The following is a 20095-nucleotide window of genomic DNA, read 5'->3' on the forward strand; positions in this document are numbered from 1 at the left end:
TGTCGAACCACTGTGATCATTAAGGGTCATACCAATCGGAACCCTAGAGCTTGCTCCAATAATAGTTCTTAATAAATAATTGATGTTAAAGTTTCGTCTCAAACCATGTAATCATTTGGAATTATTCCAAATAAAAATGTCAAAAGTTGCTTCGGTAATCATTTTTAATAAATTAGTTAATATTTCATATAGATAAAATGTATAATTACTATTAAATAAGAAATTAAAAATATTTATATATGTTACACAAATAAAAGCATCTTTATAATGAATTATTGAATTTTCTTTTCTCTCATTGTTTTTCATTTTTTAATTTTAACATCTCAATTTTGGTTAAATAAGATAAATAATTTTCATATATTCTAACAGGTGCATTTATAGTCGTTGTATATATAAAATCGTTTTGTACTACCTATTACAATCTTACTTTTAATAAGAATATTTTCTATCTATTTAGTTATACAAATAAATATTTTGATTTATTTTTTAATGTGAATAGCAAGTTAAAGTTGAACATAATAGATGAAATTACTTAGAATATAATATTATTTGAAAATAAAATATATATGATTTTTATATTTGTATAATAAGTAATATTTATTTTAAAATATACAAAATAGCGTATCAAATGCATTATTTTCACGTGCATCGCACGTGATTATTGGACTAGTAAAAAAAAGAGAGAATCAAAGAAGATATCTCGCAGTAGCACATGCCAATGATGGACCGAGGGTGAGTGGGGTAGTAATCGCCCCTCTAGAATTTTCACGTCTTAAAGAAATTTACGTATAGTCCTTTAAATTTTAATGAAATTTCTTATATTCGTCCCCTTAACTTAGGAAAACTATTTTGTAGTTCACCCATCAAGAATCTCGCTCCCCTGAGTCCAAACCCTGAATCCATCCCGACCCACGCCCTCATTTGATAACCAAATGTTCTATGTTCAATACTCGATTAACGATATGATTTCTATTATAGTACTGGATTCATGCCCTTTCCAGTAATCGAAAAAATAGAGAGAAAGAGAGAGGATTTCACAGGGGAGAGAGAGGTATACTGACAATTCTGAAGGCTTTAAAGAAAGCATAACATACTGGTGTTCTGGTGGAGTCTCTGATCGATGACAAGTGAGCTTGTGACTTCATTTATGTTCAACGCACCAAAAGCACACAACCACTTTTGAGCAGCCTTCGTCCAGCAAATTAAACAGTATTGGGGTGTAGGCCATGTAAGCGGGGCAGAGCCACTGTATTGGTAGGGGAGCAATTGCCCCCTTAACTTTGAATTTTTTAAAATTTTATCCCAAAAGTATATTTATTTATTAGTTTTTCTATGTAAAATTAGTATTTTATCCATCTTGAAAAAAAAAATTTATATACTATATATATCAAGTAACATTTTTGCCCCATGGATGAAAATCCTGGCTCCGTCCCTGTACATAAGCTTTTTCATCTTATTTCACTTTGAGATAATCATGGGGGTTCCATGTTAAATAATCAAATATTGTATAAAAATATGAACTAGTTCTTATGTTACTCTGAAAGTCGAGTTCCATGGCGAAAATTTTCTGTACGCATGATAAAATAATTATAATCCATTCACAATGTGTTAGTTAAGATGTCATTCACCCATGCCTGAGAAGAAAAATAGTTTGCCTACGTCATAGTCGTAGTCAGTAAAAAATTCCGAGTGAGATAGTAATAGCTCCGACTCAGAGAATTTGTCATGCTATCACCAGCTAGCTTAGATATAATGTTGATTGCCAATATTCGCATGCTGGCTAATACTTGTCCCAATTACAAACCAGTGGTGCACTTGCCTTGGCATCCACACTTGGGAGTTAAATTTGCGTCTATATATCTTTGCGCTATTAGGATGGATCGGGTGCGCGCGTGAATTAATAGCCGGCTCAGTGTATGGAGACGCAATGCCATCGCGTGATTCAGCATCTGGATATCATCCACAGTTAGAAACAACCCCATGAATGTTCCCCTTCCGTCTTTCCTTCCATTTCGCTTCATCCAAACAAAAACCATTTGTAGCAATCTTATTTTGTATGGGTAAGGGCCGAGTTGCCGTTACCACAAGGGAAGCATAGGCCAAAGAGTCCCATCCCTGATAGTTCATCAAAATCTTTAAAATAAATAACACAGAGATCTCAAATTTATATAATTACCGCAAAAATATAAAAAGTGAAAAACTATTTCTGATTTGAAAACATGATCATTTTTCAATTTTTAAAAAAAAGAATAATTACATAAATTTAAAATCTACGTAATACTCGCATAATAATTGCCCATGAACTATTGCTCACTAGTTGAGACAGCTACATAAGCAATGCGTCCGCTATAACCCCATCTATATCCTGCCTGACCTTATCGTGAGATATATCGGTTTCGAGCTGTGTCAAGCCAGACTCTTGATTCCGAGCAGACGTCATTTGCACTGAAACGATAAAATGGCTTAGTCTCTTCTTTATTTTTCTTTTTTGTGCATCAATTTTATAATTATTTTTCGGTAATTTCTTGTAGATTCCTATTAACCTTGAACTGGAGAATCATGTTTCCCACTCGAAACCAAGGCACATGGAGACAGTCTTCTACGTAGCAAACACCACATTAGGATCAAACATCAAACATTTTACATAGTGCCAAGCACAACAGTATCAGCAGAGAGTTGTAGCATAGAACACACACATGGTCAGTAGTAGAGGCTGACAGAGACATTCCAAAAAAAAGTCTCACCAAAAACATGTCTCTTACCCCCAAGAGAGAAGGAGAAACAAAAAGGAAAACTAATTTAATTACTGCTGATCTGGTTTTGTACTTCACTGCATTGTATGCATAACCACCTTGTTTATTGAGTTACGTTCTCATTGAGTCGAGCGGCGGCTGCCACCGAAGCAGCCACCCCTCCAGGCTGAGTGGCCAGATTCGGGTTGTTCCCGATCTCCACGCTGATCACTTCTTCCGCGTCTTGCCTTGTTGCCACCTTGTCCGCTGCCAGCTTTACAGTAGCATCCTGCCATTCTCCCCAAAACAAATTATATATCAAAGAAATAGCATATGGATCGGGAAAATGAAAGACCGATCGTCTATGGGATGTCAGTTATAACTTGTAATAATACCGTGAGGATATCAGACAGTTTGATTTTATCTTCGTCCCGAAGCATTTGCTCATTGTGGGCAGCAGCCGACTGGGCCAAGGCAGCCAATCCCCCGGGGGTTATCACATTGCTGCCGGTGGCTCTCACCTCAGCTGCCTGAATTGCAGCCGCGTCGCTCTGGTCCACCGGCTTGCCGCCCATAGTCTGTGCCGCCGCCTCAAGGGCTTCCCCTATTGTGATTGTGCTCTGGTCAGCTGCAGCCGCAGGGCCTGGTCGCTGCACTGGGGTAAACTGCACGTACTGCCCCACAACCTAAATGCATCGAACTGAGATATTAGATAGGCGATTTAATCTTATGGCCAATGTACTTAAGTGACTGCTAACATTTAATGCGCGCTAAAGATATTTATCATTTATCACACCGTCATGGCCTAACAGCTCTTTTACATGCATGGACGGAACTAAAAATGAAGCGTCAATATCAAAGAGGATGTGCACAGTAGCACAAACTCTTGTCTAATAACTAAGAAATTTCTAGTTTGATACGCTGGTGGGATTACCTGTGACATCTTATTAGATATTCATAATTTATATTTCATTATATTAGGTCATAAGTCTCCTTTATAATCGAAAAAAAAAATGAAGCATTAATCAAATACTCACACGACCATCAATATCATATCTATTGGATAGGACGTGCATAAATAATTCGACGACCCGAACTCCACCGTATAAATCATCATATATAGGCAGAGTCGGACGGATTGATTGATGGATTACCTGTCCAGCAATGGATTCAGTAATTATGCGGCTGCCAGGGACATCAGTTTCAATAATGGTCACGCCCTGGTCCCCAGTAACATCGGTTATGTCTCTATGGCCAACTAGGCCTGCCCGCTCATTGCAGGGGGCTGCTGACTGTATCACAGCAGCAGGGCCGTCCTTCTGGGTCTGCCCGAACACCATTGCCTCCGCAGTTTGCATCATGGCCGCATCCTCCGGGGCTATGGGCTTGGACGCGAGGTCCCCGGACACGTTGAACACGTCCCCGTATTTGATGGGCTCCAATAGCCGCTCCTGCTGGCCCTGGTCGGCCTCCTGCTGCTGCGGTCTCTGAGGCTGTTCCTGGCTCATTGTAATCTCTCCTGCAACACACTTCGGTCGTAAAATTATGCTTTTAACTTCAACGTTTAGGTGAGCATACGTACATTATATTCTAGTATTGAACTTTTTGTGTTACCAAAGCTCTCATGACGTGTTGCCACGTGGCACCAAAGGCCACGTGTCAATCAGCAGTAAGGCAATGCTCATGCGTGGCACCCTCGACAATATTACACTGGATGCTCGACACTTGCTCCGTACGTGGCAGGCAGCAGCTTCCCAACTAGTTCACGAGGACTAGGAATGTGGAGATTTGGACAGAATCATATTACTTTTAGCCGCCTCAGACAGTCAAAATAACGAAAAATTCTAGCACGACATTGTATTATCATGACATCGCACTCACTATCGTTGGATGCCACAGTATCGAGCAGGATCCACGCGCATCCATTATGGGGGACTGGGTGATGCAGTGACATAAAGTCACTATAATGGCTCCATGAAAGGAAAATTCTATTGGTATTTTCTCAGGTAATATAAAGAAAATAAATTTGCATGAATAATTAATGAAGAGATAGAGATAATTCAGGACGCGGAAAGTTCAACAAGTGAAAATCGAAAGTTAAAGAAGTATCATGCCAATTAGTGTAGATTGATTCGTGCAGTTCGGCATATGTTTATCTTATATGAAGTTTCAAACAAATATCCTATAATAAATAAAATAGACTATTGTGAGAGATTTATTTCTTATTAGTGTCCGGATCCAGTTAAAATCTAAATTATTAGACCACATCAGACTTCCCAATTTAGATGGTGAACACCATGGAAGAAAAAGTACCGCGCAAAACGCGTCTTTTTTTTTATATAATATTACATTCCTCCTCAATTTATTTTATTTTCAGTGATAAATATTTTGATTTTCGTTAATTTTTTATTGTGTTTACCGGATTTTCAGCGTTGATTGCTCGCGCATGCATGTGATGGTGTTATTACCTAAACACATTATGGTATTTGATATAATATCTTAGTAAATCAAAGTTACATCATTCGATACAACTAATCGTGTAAAATTTAACGTTCAAAGCTTACTCTTAAAAAATTTTAGATGACCAATGGGTTGCTTTATTGGATAATAAAGTTGATAAAATGAGGTCAATGTAAGAGAGGCTCAGAGTTTTATGAAAAATTAACAAAATGTTATAAATATTAACAAATTATTACGATTGTTGATTTATTCATAATATTCTGAGTATCTTGTGTAATTATGTACATAACTATATTTTAGATTAGTTGCTTATAGTTTCCTAGTTGATAGCAGATTTTGTGAGATTCTATCTTGTACTCAGCGTTGTATGTATACGTTCTCATCGATCAGTAATGAAATTTGACAGACAATTGTCCATTCATTTCTCTCTTGCAAAATTATTATGGTATTAGAGCCCTTGGCCAAAGGGGTGAGCTCATCACGTCCATCTCTTTCTCAGCATCAATATGTCTACTGATCAAACTCTTGCAACCACTGTAGCCAACGGAGAAAATCAAGCACATTTGACTACCCTCCTTTCCCCCTACACCGCCACTTCATCTGATAGCATTGGGATTTAGCTGATCAATTGCAAGCTGAACGGGGACAATTATCTCGCATGGTCCCGATTGATGCAGATAGCTCTTCGCGCAAAAAACAAAATAGGATTCATTGATGGAACCCTCCCTGAACCAGTAGAAGGAAACCCGAACAAGGCTTCGTGGGTAATGGTGAATTCTACTGTCATTACGTGGATCGTAAATACGTTGGAGAAGGATCTTCAGCCAAGCGTTGCCTGCATCGAGAATGCAAGAGTTCTCTGGGATGACCTGAAACAACGATTTTCCCAAGGTAACGAAACTCGTATTTATCAATTGAAATGTGAAATATGCCTCTTGAGGTAGGAAGGTAGACTTGCTTCAGAATATTAGTCATTGCTCAAAGGTCTTTGGGATGAGCTGGACTAACTACTTGAAGATACTTTCTGTACCTGTGCGTGAGTCTGTGGGATGGGAGCAACTCGAGCTATACGAAATTTGCTATCAACCAAGAAACTATAAGCTACTAACCTAAAATATAGCTAAGTAAATAATTACACAATATACTCAGAATAGCCTAGATAAATCAAGAATCGTAATACAAATAATCTAATTATTGATGAAAACAATATTACCAAAAAAAGTCGTTAAGTTTGTAAAATAATACGAATAAAACATGTAAAAGATAGTGACCACTATCTTAATAAATTAACGAATTTGAGATGGCAGAAAATTTTTTCGTTAAAGTACCGAAAATATCCATTCATTTTTCTTTTTCATAAATTTAATAATTCATTTATTTTAAATTTATTCCTAATAAAATTACAAAACCAAAGGACAAATTTTTTTTTCTTTTTCCTTTTTTATTAAATAATATATTGGACAAAATATATAATAACACTTATCAAATATATACATAATAGTACAGATTAAATCAATAAAATAAAAAAGAAAGTAACAAATTTGCAAGAGTATGAAAACCATGTGAAACTCGCCCTAACATTATAGTAAACTAGTCATGGAGTTCGTGTATTAGATGGAATAGAACGTGATCTTACATAAAATTGGAGAATTCAAAAATTTTACAAAAGTTATGTGTTAAAAATGGAATAAGTTGAAGAACTCACATATTGAAGAAAGCGCACCCAATGTAGCAAATTTTTCAAGGCCTAATCGATCACAATTTTATACATAATACTTATGTCATTTACAATGAATTATACAAAATATAATATAAATTACACATTATATCTATATACCTATTAAAAATAAGGTAAATTTCGATGACACCCCTATAGTTTGTAAAACGGTCAAGGACACCCCCTCCTTTTAAAATTAACCATATATCACCTCTCATTTTGCTGATTTCTATTTTTTTCTTAAATCAAATCAAATTTGATTCGGGTAAAGAAATAAGATAATTGGTTGATTTGTGCATTTTGACATGGGACTCACGTGGTAAAATAAATGTTCTCTTGGTATCACGTCAATGAAAGGAGAGGTAGTATATAACTAGTTTATGAAAGGAAGGTATTGCTGACCTTTTTACAAATTATAGGATGCCATCGAAATTTATCTATAAAAATATTATTTGATTTGTTAAAAGTAAATATAAAAGCATCATATCTACAAAAGATATGATGTAACTTGTTTTTTGAAAATTACGATCTCATATGAATTGTCTTATTTGGTCTTTTCATAAATATTTTTATTTTTAAAAAAATATAAAAAAATATAAAAAAAATCTACATGTCCCACAAATCTATATTTATATGCTTTGAAATATTTTTACAAGTCATAATTTTTTTAAATTAAAAATTAAAAAAAATTCTTCGAGGAGATGCTGATAATGTGCTTACGAGTAATTCACATGGCCTCGAGATAGATTCCTACTAATTAAATTACCAGTTGTTCATTACCACATTTGATATCTCAATTAACATTATTATGAATTTTATTTTATTATCTTATTTTATTATACCACCAAAGTGGAAATTCACATTCCTATCCGGTAATAGTAAATCTAAATTACCACTCGAGAAGGAATGTACATGCAGGAATGTGAATTATCATTGTCCAATCAAATATGAAAATCTTGGGCTCAGAATTTAAATTAACTTTTTTATAATTCATATAGATTTTCACGTACCAAACGCTTTCTTACAAGCCCTGTAGAATCGTGTACAAATACCGGGTTATGACAGTCATGTACATTCATCCTTCCCCTTTTCTTTTTCTTTTTTTGGGTAAACCGTATACATTCATCTACTATCTATATATGTGCACAGTGAGAGAGGGGGGAGAAGGGGGGTTGGTGTTAAGCATTCGACCGGATCGGGATTGAGAAAAAGACTGGTGCATAGAATCACAAGTTTCACAAAAATCATCGGACTAGTCAATTTCAGAAGTCCATTTTCGCAAAGGTGGGGAATCTCCACTCAAATTTCCAGCCAAAATCATTTTTTGCGGTCGCCTAAAGATTGTCGTGTTCCTGCAACCACCACCACAAGCAATGCCGGGTGACATCACTCGCCAATAATTTAATCTCAGCTTACGATGGACCAGCCAAGACTGAGCCAAACGCAGGATTGAGTCAAGCACAGCTTGCTCATGATCTTACCTCCAGCAGATAGGAGCTTGAACCACGGTTTTTGCACTCCTTGGCTTGACTATGGGCTGAGCTCATGTGTTCGGAGGTCTATCACCGTCCCCACGTCCGCATGGTTGCTGCCACCGACCCGGTCGGAGCTGAGCAGCAGTCACCACGTCCATGGTTGAGGCTGCAATGAGGGGGAGCGCATTCTGACAAAAGGAATCCAAATTACTATCACACACCACCTGAAATCACAGTCCCAAACCCCTCCTATTCGTAAAGTCCTATCTTCCGTAGCAAAGCTCGTCCTTGACAAGGCCTCAATGCACACGCACCTTAGCTCGTAATTGTACCTGGATCTTCCCCCGGTTAGAATGAGAAGTCCAGGGTGTGCAGAATCATCGGGGCATACTAAGGGCAACTATGTCATTCAAGTCTTGATTGGAGACCGAGTCTCAACCCATTTCTAGAATAGCATACCTAGATATACCAAGACCATCTGAGATGTCCAGTCCTCACAATCACGGAGCTACATATGGGTTATCAGGAACACCAGTAAGTAGGTATGAACATGATGCAATAGCAGCCCAACGAATGGCTCTCGATGGCAATAATAAACAACAGTGATAATAACGGCATAATAACCATCATCAATCTATACTTATTATCAGGCATTTAAAGCTGCCGGTTTCTGCTGCCTTCTTAACATGGTAATCCGTGAGAGATATCCGCTAATAACACTGAAGTCGAAAATTTAGATTTGATGATATCTAGGAATCTTCTCTGCTTGCAACCTCCAGCCCATTGCCTGCAAGTCACAGAATTTACAGGATTACTCAAACAGCACAACCCCATGATTGAACATAAACTTGTGAAGACAGATTTGTGCATCCCACTCAGCTATGCTATAAGCTCATTGAAATAAAACATCCACAAGTAGACATTAACATTTTAGAAGAAACGTCCGAAAGTAAAGACCAGCTCCAAGGAATCTGGGTCAAAGGATTACCATCAGGATCAAAGAAGAAGATTTGCTTCACTGTCCCATCGGGTAAGGCCCTCTGAAATGTTTCAATTCCTTTTTCCTGCATCGATATCTTGCATTCAGTGGCTTCCACCATAGAGACAATAAAAAGCAATCAACAGAAACTATGCTAAGCATGGTCCTTTGATCTTAGCCCATCTTTCCATTTGAAACGACGAGACTGGGAAAGAATATGCAGACTCCTGCCAAGCCTCCGGCCTTCCACTCCCACAAATGGGGGTAAACTAAAAACACAACCGACCCGTATGAACCAAATACTACCCTCGATCTCCATTTCCATTTAAGGGCTAGTTAACAGAATTCTAGCGAATTAAGCGCTTAAGACTAGTTACGAGTCGGTTAGGAATCAGAAATTAGGACGATCAAGAGACAAAGAGAGCGAGGAGGCATCCAATTTCCAAACTAAGCAAATAGGAGCTCACTCTAATAAATTCCTCTAAGAGGTTTTGTCCCTCTAATTTCTCCTCTCTCACTCTCTCCATCCCAACTTCTATCAAACACCCACCTAATTTTCAACCAAGCTAAATCCCAGACCCCGAAGCTTCCACGGAACCAAAGACTATAATTAAGCGAGACACAGCAAGAACAACACATTTTCCGTCATTAAACTCGAGAAAGTTAAGATTTTAGGAATGGGAATGGCATCAAACCTGGAGAGTACGGACGAAAGAGTCGAAATTGGAGACAGAGAAGCAGAGATGGTGGCCCCTGGGGAGGTACTTGGGGTCCCTGGTGGTGGGTGGCGCGGCGCTGTAGGGGCCCTCGGGGAGCCTGCTCTCCGGCAGCCTCTCGATGAGGTGGATAGCCACCCCCGCCGAAGGCAGGCTCAGCCATATCACCTTGAACTCCCCGAAGTTCGGGCTCTCTATCTGCTCGAACCCCAGAATCTGCCCAGAAAACCCCACAAACCAACTCAATAAACCACATTCCACGACCCACCGATGGGCAATTCGGCTCGTCGGAGATAGAGAGGCAAAGAGAGGGGAGGGACCTCTTTGTAGAATTCGGCGAGGCGGTTGATGTCTGATGATTCTCTGGAGATGTGGTTGAGGAAAGCTCCCTTGGCCGCCATTGTTGGGTTCTCCGGCTGAGGAAGACGGGAATCGGCTCTATCCACTCACCTGCTGTCCGCCCGAGTATTTACTTCCGTGTTGGCCTCTGGTTTTCCTTCGGAGCTTCCAGCAAGAGGACAACTCCGCAACCAATATCTTTTTTTTTTTTTTTGGACTTTTCCTTGAAATTTTTATATTCTTTTTTCAAAATTCTTTCTTTGGACTAGAATAACTAAGAAAATTCTACGGTACCCTGCTCAAACTGGTGGTACAATGCATTCAAATATTTTACTAAAAATTTGAGTAAAATCCCTCAGAATTCGTATAACTTACTATTAATGTAAGTAAAAAACTCTTTGAAATGTGTACAATTTACTTCATATCTAAGATACGTATTAATTTTTGGGTTAATAAAAAAAAATTCACATTTTAACAAATTCTAACACGAATATTTTTTATTAAACTAAAAATGCACAAACTTTTGATTTGATAACAATTTTAGCACGACGTCAAATTTTTCATTAATTTGGAAGGAATCAAAACCACAGAAATCACTGACAATCTCAATTGAGGGAGGGCGCGAGCGACCCCAATCGGGATGGTAGCTAGAATCGAGGCCCTCACTCCTCGGAATCAGGAGAATCCTCAAATTGGGGATTCTCCCGATTCCGGTAGGTGGAGACACGACCTCGGCCATCACCCCCGATTCGGGTCGCCGACGCCCTCTATGGCCTCGGCTCCGTACAAATTAACAAAAAATTTGACGTTGTGCTGTAATTATTATCAAATCGAAAATTTGTAAATTTTTAAGTTAAAGGAAAAAGGTTCGTATTAAAATTGTTAAAATGTGAAAAGTTTGTGCTTTTTTTATTAACCCTTAATTTTTCAGTGATATGAGTTATATATTAATTAACTAGCCAAAAAATAATTCATGAAGAATTTAAGAAGTTTACCCAGTTAAAATGCATATGCAATTTGTTCAAAATACGGTGTAATTTACATGATATTGAGTTGTCTTACTACACTTTTGGGTAATTTACTTATATAAATGGTATATAATCACTTATAAGTGATCGCATCTTACATCATTCCGAATCGGGAGTATTTTGCTGAAAAAAGTAAATATTAGATAAATTACATATTACTCTAATTATTTTGAAATACATATGTAACGTACATTGCATTTCATAAAATGTTATGTCCATAAAACATACTTGTCATCGTTAAGATATGTACCAGTAAGTTCCCTTTTAACGTGCCTAACGTAACCCATATGCATTTCTTTCACAGATTCGAGGACTCCTTGTACAAGTTCCTCGAACACGGATGGTGGATGGTCCGTGAACCTTTCAAAGTAGAATATCATGTGATGGGACACAGCCTATTCCATCTTCCATCTTTGATGGTCCTTATTTAGAGCTCGAACACGACTATTTGCTCGATTCCGACTGCAGATCTAATGTTGGCAAAGACTGGCAGGTCCCAGCGAATGTTCAGTAACACTTGAACTCTAACTATGGAAAGTTAGATGAAGAAAACTTCGTAACAATTAACAAATGAACAAACTGAGAAGAGCAGCTTTGGGTGTTCTCGTGGGTTTGAAAATTTTGTAGAATATGAAAAGAAAGATCGACTATACAATACCTCATCAGATACGTAATCTTTGGGTAGTTCCTGCACCGTAAATATAAAGTGAAGGGCCGAATTCCTCCGAGAAGAAGGTCAAAATACCGTATAAATATTAGTAGAATCAATATAATATCTAATTATTTGATGATTTTTAATGAATTTACAAAATGATAAGTTAAAATGAAATGCAATTTATTTTTTGGTCATAAAAGAGGCTCAAGATGAAGATCTCTTGATTCCGACTTCGCATCCTGTAACATTTGCTACCAAAATCCCTTTCTCAAAATGAAAATGCAAGTTATTAGGGAGAAAAAGCCATCCTTCCCGATTCCAATACTGTTTCCATTGTCTTAATTGTCTTCTCATTAATAACCATTTTAAGCGCGCATGCTCAGGACATCTCCTCATCATGCGTGTCAAAGATTTGAAAATGATCCCAATTTCTCTCTCTCTCTCTCTCTCTCTCTCTCTCTCCCTCCCTCTCAAATTTCAGCAAGATGCCTCATCTTCCTCCTCCTCCTCCTCCCTTCCTTCTTTCCGCTTCTCACGGTCATCGCGGCAGAATTGCAAGCTTTGGTCCGGATCTCGTAGGAGACCAAGTGGAAGAGGATCGAAGCTGGAGCTAGGTGAAGTGAAATAACCATGGAGCTGACAATGAGCGGGTCCAGCGACATGACCCTAGGGGATTGCCCATCCTCATCTCATCATGTTCGGCTCCTAGAGGGCATCGCTTTACTTCTCTCAGGGTGGCATGGCCTTCAGTTGGCCATCGAGAATCAGTGGGGCGGTGCAGATTCGGTCCAGAAGTATCACCAGCTCATTGTCGATATCTTCTCCTGGTTCTCTTCCCGCTCCAAAGGTTTCCTTCACCAACATTCTCTTTATGGGAAAAATAAAAAATAAGCAATGTCCGGTTTATTTGTTTTTGGATGCTTTTGATTCATTTAATTATGATATGGTATGATTCGCTCCATTAGGTCTAGCGACTGAATTACATATAATTTCGCTCACGAGAAAACTTATAATTTTTCCGCAAATGCTCCTTTCACATTACTGAAATTAATTGCACGTACGTGAAGTCTTTAAATAATTATTACCATGAAGAAATTACATCATCTCTCATTATAATCCTTGTTTGACTTCTCATTCCATTTGTCAACATTTTACCACTTGTGTAAGCCTCCAATTATACTTATCGAGCTTATTGCACTGACCCTTGTAAAATTCTGCTACCTCAAAGAAAGCAAATGTGATTTTCTCAAACTTTATCATATCGAAACAATCTTGTGAATTATTCCACAGAACTCCTTAAGGAGTCACATGCCCCTCATACTCATGGAACCATGGCGTATGTAGCAAATTAACTGGTCTTGTTTATAAGTGAAAATATCGTGCTGTCATTCAAAATCTACTTAGCTTTTTGTTGGTTACTTCGCAGCATCGCTTTGTGTTGAAGAGTTGGAGAATGTGCTCCATGAGAGCATGTTACTTTCTTTCAACACAGAGATAGAGGATGGAAGCATTGAGGAGGTCAGTAGAAACCTTTTATATATCTGTCAATGCATAAATATATGAGCATGAATATAAAAAGTCGAAGTGCTTGCTAATAGCTACTCGAGTTCTCCTCAAGGAATACTCGAATCCAAGTAATATTTCAAACTTCAGTCAAGCCTAAGCCAAGCTAGAAAATTGACCGAGTTCGAGCTCTAGCGTGAGTCTAATTGAGCGTATTCTTTTTTTCCGCATATTTACTTTACTTGAACGGAAATTATTTAGTGAAAGCATTTTTTGATATATACTTGTCGCTTGTCGAGTTCGCTTAGTTCTTGCTAATGCTTGTAGGTAGCTGAGCAACTGATGATTCTGTATGAAGAATACGCTCAAACTACACGCACTGTTGATTGCTTATGAAACAAGAGCTAGCAAGCATCTGACTCTACAACATATGGCCGGTACCCTCATACACTGTCACTATCAATTGACTGGCAACAAAGTAATTACAGGAAATGCATGGGCGAGCCAAATGTATAGTCATTACCTAGTGGAATGTTTGCAGGTTCTCAGATATTGACATTTCTATATCTAAATTACGTGTGTGTTTGATGTTTGATGGTAAGAAGAAGTTCTCTTGAGATACAATAATGTCGAAATGGAATTTGATAAGAAAGCATGCAATAACTTCATTACAAGCTCATTCACTGAAAACTTTATTACAAGCATGTGTTGGAGTTGTAGAAATATTCCCGATTTAACACAATATTTTTAATAAGGTTACCTTAGTAATTCAGTAGATTTGGATACTCTGCGTTGAGAGGCTTTCACGTCTGATCCATGATGTGGTGAATGCTAGCAGTTGGGTACCCATAAGGGCAGGGAGGGGCGGTCCTCCTATCTCACACCTTATGTTCGTGAACGACTTACTGCTTTTTGCGGAAGCTTCAACGCGACAAATGGCTGTGATGGGGGGCATTCTTGACCATTTTTGTGCCGCCCTCGGGCCAAAAGGTCAATCTGTCTAAAACGCAAATATTCTTTTCCCGGAATGTGCAGCCTGACATCCTCAACTCTATTGCGAGTGAGTCGTCCTTTGCGGTGGCTGACTCTTTGGGCAGGTATCTTGTCACTCTGATCCACGATAGAGTAGGGCGTCAGCACTTTCAGCAAGTTTTATGCAGGGTTCAAGCTCGCTCAGCGGCTGGGCTGCCGCTTCCCTCTCAATGTCCGATCGCAGTCACCCTTGCAAAGTTTGCTCTTTAGGCGATTCCTTCCTACTCGATGCAGGTGCTCGAATTTCCAAAGGAGGTCTGCATGTAGATTGAACGCCTCTGTCCGAACTTCATTTGGGGGCACTCGCCGGACCATAGGAGGGTCCACACTGTCAGCTGGGATAATATCACTCAGCTTACATGCCATGGAGTTCTTGGCCTCCATAAGACAGACAAGTTTAACCATGCCCTGCTTGCTAAATTGGGTTGGGGCTTGCTCACCCGTCCGGATGATCCTTGAGAGGGAAATACTCAAGACGTTTTACTGAAGGATCTCAGCTTTGCTCCATCTCGAGTGACTCTTGGCTGTGGAAGGCTTTGGTCAAGGTATGGAATGATGTCTCTCAAGGCGCAGCATGGTCGTTGGGCAATGGGTGCAAAGCCCGTTTTTGGGAGGACTCATAGGTCCCGAACTGCACTGCGCTTCAAGTCCTCGCAGCGGAAAACATTTGTGATGATCTCTTAGGGGGGGCAGTAGCTAATTTTGTAAGCCCGGAGGGGCAATGGAACTGGCCTATGTTTAGCGGTCTTATCGATCATCGCATGGCCCTATGTATTGCTGCTGTGAGACCACCACAGCCTGACGACCCTACAGATCACCTCTGTTGGAGCTTGGAGTCCTCGGGCAGCTTTTCGGTTCGTTCAGCCTATAACTTGCTCACTCGAGATAAATGGGATGACCCCTCCCCTCTTTGGAAGCTTATATGGCATTGGAAGGGTCCTCGACGGGTCCGTAACTTTCTTTGGATATTCGAGCGTTGTTGTTGCGGAGCTATGGGGTGCTTTTATAGGCTGACAACATGTAAGCTCCCTGGGCTTTCGTAAGGTGATCCCATAGCTGGACTCCTCTCTCAACCGTAATCTGATCATGGGCTCCTCTCCCGGGTCACACCAGGTGGCGTCGCAGGTTATCAAGGAACTTACCGAAAAAGATTGCCAGGTTGAGGTTTGTCACATCTACTGCAAAGAGAATGTATGTGCAGATTGGTTGGCTAATGGGTCTCTCCTACTCCCGCTTGGTACCCATTTCTTCAGCTCATTATCAGTGGGCATTGGAGGCGCTTCTTCTAGGCGAAGCTGTGGCTTCCATAACTCGTTTTGTTCCTCAAATATGTAATTTTGTACTTTAAGGTTGTTGCCTTCCTTCTGCTACCGAATAAAATCTGCCTTCTAGAGCTGTATTGAGTCTCAGTGGTGCTAGTATTGCCATTAACTCGAGAATCAAATATAACTAAAAGAGAATATAGTGCAGTGGTGTACACCTTCGCCCGTTGACCTAAAGGTCGCAATTTCGATACCTTGTGGGCCTCCTTTGCAACCGAAAAAAAAAATATCAATAAAAGAAAGGGAAACATTGTAAATATTAAACAATTTAAATTCAACAATTTATATTCAACTGAGCATTCTCCAACTTATATTTTACAAAATTCGTATACGCCTATTTCGTAATTGTATAACATTGTACTCTAGTTTAGATATGTAAGTCGTTCTATCATAAAATAAGTACAATTCTCAAAATGACACCCACTAGACCAGAATCAAAAGCTCCAGCCCCAAATTGCAGAGAAAATGTAATAAGATGATCTTCAAGTTCCTTAGCTAACATATTTCTCTTAATAAAGCAACAAATCGCAACATCAATTATCCAAGTGATATCTCATCCTCCAGGCCCAAAACAAGCAGAATGAAATCAACTTCAGACCTCAGAATCAATACCTAGAATTTCGAATTTCCAGGTCAAGTCTACGAACTCATATTAGGCTCGTCCTGTTATTAACGAAAGAATAAAATATTCAACACCATTAAGAAAGAGTTCTCATGAAGTAGTAAGTTAATTCAATGAGAGAGGGACAGATACACTGGAAGAATCAAGGCACTATAATAATCAACCAAACATGAAGTCAAAGAATATTAAACTTACTTGACATTGACACATATCAAGAAGTCACCCAAGGATATTACAAGGCAGTGCTAACAAAAAAACATATAGGAAGTCCCATAAACAATAGTAATGAGGCAAAAGAATGCCCTTAATAATCTTTCTCACTTGGTCACGCACCATGCTGACCGCACTGAGGGTAAAGAGCAAATTGCCCTTTATTGATGGAACGCGATCCGTATCGAGACAAATGAGAAGTCTGCAATTCCATGGTTATAGCATAGATTTTTAATACCGTGGATGGGGATATCCAATCGACCATCGGTGAAGCCGTGCATGCGAAGCTTCTTTGGGATGACCAGAAGGAGTGATATTTGTAGGGAAATCAATCTCGGACATATCAAATCAAATTCGAGATTTGTCTCCTCAAACAAGAGGGATGTAGTGTACGGGAGTATTATGGCAAGATGAAGATATTATAGGACGGTTCAAGTGCGTTCAACACTTGTTTTCCTTAAATAAGGTCTTGAGTTCGAGTTTTGTGAATGAAAAAATCTACGCTGAGAGAGTTTTACCCCTTAGTGGATAGATCCAGCTTAACTGGATTAGTCGCTGTCTAATTGCATTTTCAGATACCAAGGTTTAGATCCAAAAGAAAAAAAAAAGATATGGTGGGATGAACTTGAGAATTATCTGGACAACCCTAATTGTAATTGCGGGGCCGCAGCGAGGATCGTGGCACAACGGGAAACTGAGAAAGTTTTTCAATTTATGATGGGACTCACGCCTGAATTCAATACCATCCGTTCCACTAATCTGAGTATTGAGCCGATGCTGACCTTGAACAAGGTATATTCTATGGTGGCGAATGAAGAGCAACATAAAGGTGCTGCACGGTTGAAAGAAACGATGCAAGAATTCGCGACGTTCCTGGCTAGGGGAGGTGATGGAACAGTTGCACAGAACAGTGGTGACAGCGGTAGATCGACTCGACAAACGCAGCAATACACGTTTGAAGGGAGATCGATTTGCAAATATTGCGGCAAACCGGGTCATTAGAAGAGCACATGCTAGGCTTTGAACGGATATCCGAAAGACGGGGGCAAGAAGCCTAATGGGAACAAGCCTAGCGGTGGACAGTGGAAGCAGGGCGGAGGGCATGGGAAGGCCCAACAGAAACAACAGAGTGGCCCAGGCTCAGCCCATGTAAATGCGGTACAGAGTGGGCCGAACAGTAGCAGGATCGGACAATCTACTATTTGAGTCGTGTGGTAACAACTCCGGTCACGTGTCAAGCAATCAGTTCTGAGTCGGCAGACATTCGGCATCGAAGACTTAATCACCCGTCTCGGAGTATCAAGTTTTGTGGTATTGATTTCAATTTCGAAGACATGTCTAATAAATTACGTAATGTATGCCTACGAACTAAGCAAACACGCATAGAATTTGTTAAATCTAATTTTGAATGTGTACCTACGAGCTAAGTAAACAATACAATTGATTTCCTATTTGGAATGGTATACTATGACTTGTGGGGATCCTATCGAGTTATACCTAATTTTGGAGCCAGTTGTTTTTTAACGATTGTAGACGATTTCAGTAGAGGCGTGTGGTTATATTTGTTGCATGAGAAATCAGAAACTCGACGTTTTCTCATCAATTTTTGCAATCTCATCAACAACCAATTTAATCGAATCATTAAGTTTGTGCGTAGTGACAATGAGATGGAATTTTTGTTAGGCGAGTTGTAGGAGTACTTTTCTATGAATGGCATTATCCATCAGACGTCGCGTGTAGACACACCGCAACAAAATGGGCGCGTTGAACGAAAACACAGGCGCATACTGAATGTAGCTCATGCTCTCATGTTCCAGGCATCACTTCCCAAGAAGTTCTAAGGTAAGTGTATTTCGATTGCAGTCCACCTGATCAATATCATGCTCACGCCACTACTGAAAAATAAGGTGGCGTTTGGTTTCTTAGTTTGATTTTAAAATCATGATTTTGATTTTAACTATATCCACAACAAAACAAATAAACTCATCAAAGTCAAAATAATGAGCCCCACCCTTAAATATTTATACCACTCCATTATAATACAACTCCATAATTAACACCATCCATTTATTTCCATGTTAAGATGTTCCCTCTTTCAGTGTGCCATATTTGATTTGCAATACGGTCTCGTACTGCATCCATCGCCCTACTCCTTATTTCCACATCATTTCGGATTCCATTTTGGTGAGGAGGGTTGTGGAATTCCTCGTAATATTGCCATGCGTCACCATACTCCGCAAATAATCTATCATGATAATTATTGATCCGAATAAAATTGTGCAACATAAAGCAGACTTGCACAATTAGAACTTCGCAAATCGGTCTGAAGTTCAACATTGTTCGAAGTATTGCAAATCTATTCTTCAAAACACCGAAGCACCATTCTATTATATTACGAACGGATGCGTGTCGCTGATTAAACAGTTCTTCCTTCGTCGTTGGAGGATTGTTATTATTAAAGTCACTGCGGTGATACCGTTGGCCTTTGTAAGGGGCCAAATAACCAAGCATTTTTGAAAAGCTCGTATCAATTACATAATATTATTCTGCATGCACACATGTACAAACAATATATCTGTAGTTGCAACACTTTTTATCGAAATGCAACAGAGTTTGACAAAAGAATGTGGTATTTGAGCTAGAACAACTTACCACCTCATGGTGCGGGAAATGCAGGTAACGTTGCGGCATCAGAAAGTATTCTGGAGTCGTGTGTCGAACCCTCCCATCCGGTCATGACATATGTGAAGATCATTTGATGCGAACAAATAGCAAGAACATTTTGCGTAATTTCACTATTTCGATCGCGATACGCGCCTCTCACCTTTCACCGAAGCTGGCATGATAGCAGCAACATGTGTTCCATCCATTACCCCGATACAGTGCTGCTGTAATAATAATAGTCAATACGAATTTTAGTACACGTAATAACAGAATAGACATGACTTTCGAATGTTATATGATAATTACCCTAAAGAATGGGTACCATTTTCGGCACCTTCGAATTTCGGGTTGCTCCTCAACGTTCCTAGGTCTTACGTACGTTGCCACCAAGGAATGAATTCCTTCAAGTATTAAATTAAATACACGGTTGACAGTCTCATTGGAATGCTGGAAGCGTTCGGCAATAACGGATAGTCGAGTACTATGTACACCTACGAGCAAGAACATTCTGAGCATCTCCTCAACGGTCATACCATTCATGATATTTCGAATGCCACAGTTTACTCTTAATGTGTCGCATGAATTATGAAATACGTGAGGATCCATCCTGAAATTCTCGAAACACCTTGTGTCATTTGGAA

General features: G+C 39.3%; 3 protein-coding genes across 4 annotated transcripts; 1 reads left to right on the forward strand and 2 right to left on the reverse strand.

Moving 5' to 3' along the window:
* Positions 1-2600: 2600 nt before the first annotated feature.
* On the reverse strand, positions 2601-4297 carry LOC116207088 (late embryogenesis abundant protein D-34-like). The gene is made up of 3 exons (XM_031539950.1): positions 3887-4297; positions 3128-3418; positions 2601-3021 (listed from the first exon to the last, which is right to left on the reverse strand). The coding sequence occupies exons 1-3, from the start codon at positions 4238-4240 to the stop codon at positions 2857-2859; spliced, it is 810 nt and encodes a 269-aa protein (XP_031395810.1). The 5' UTR covers positions 4241-4297; the 3' UTR covers positions 2601-2856.
* Positions 4298-8943: 4646 nt separating this feature from the next.
* Positions 8944-10621, reverse strand: LOC116209530 (lactoylglutathione lyase). The gene is made up of 4 exons (XM_031543187.1): positions 10400-10621; positions 10059-10295; positions 9373-9448; positions 8944-9171 (listed from the first exon to the last, which is right to left on the reverse strand). Exons 1-4 carry the CDS (start codon positions 10478-10480, stop codon positions 9134-9136), a joined length of 432 nt encoding a protein of 143 aa, XP_031399047.1. The 5' UTR covers positions 10481-10621; the 3' UTR covers positions 8944-9133.
* Positions 10622-12377: 1756 nt separating this feature from the next.
* Positions 12378-16129, forward strand: LOC116209395 (pre-rRNA-processing protein TSR2 homolog). 2 transcript variants are annotated; one of them, XM_031543026.1, is made up of 4 exons: positions 12378-12948; positions 13528-13619; positions 13932-14041; positions 14443-16129. In XM_031543026.1, the coding sequence occupies exons 1-3, from the start codon at positions 12732-12734 to the stop codon at positions 13998-14000; spliced, it is 378 nt and encodes a 125-aa protein (XP_031398886.1). In that variant the 5' UTR covers positions 12378-12731; the 3' UTR covers positions 14001-14041; positions 14443-16129. The 2 variants fall into 2 exon arrangements, 1 of the variants encoding a protein (XP_031398886.1); XR_004157214.1 differs by having other exon boundaries at positions 12383-12948; positions 13932-14701; positions 14871-16129.
* Positions 16130-20095: the final 3966 nt, after the last annotated feature.

This window comes from Punica granatum, chromosome 5, assembly GCF_007655135.1.
Source record: "Punica granatum isolate Tunisia-2019 chromosome 5, ASM765513v2, whole genome shotgun sequence".
Classification (NCBI taxonomy): domain Eukaryota; kingdom Viridiplantae; phylum Streptophyta; class Magnoliopsida; order Myrtales; family Lythraceae; genus Punica; species Punica granatum.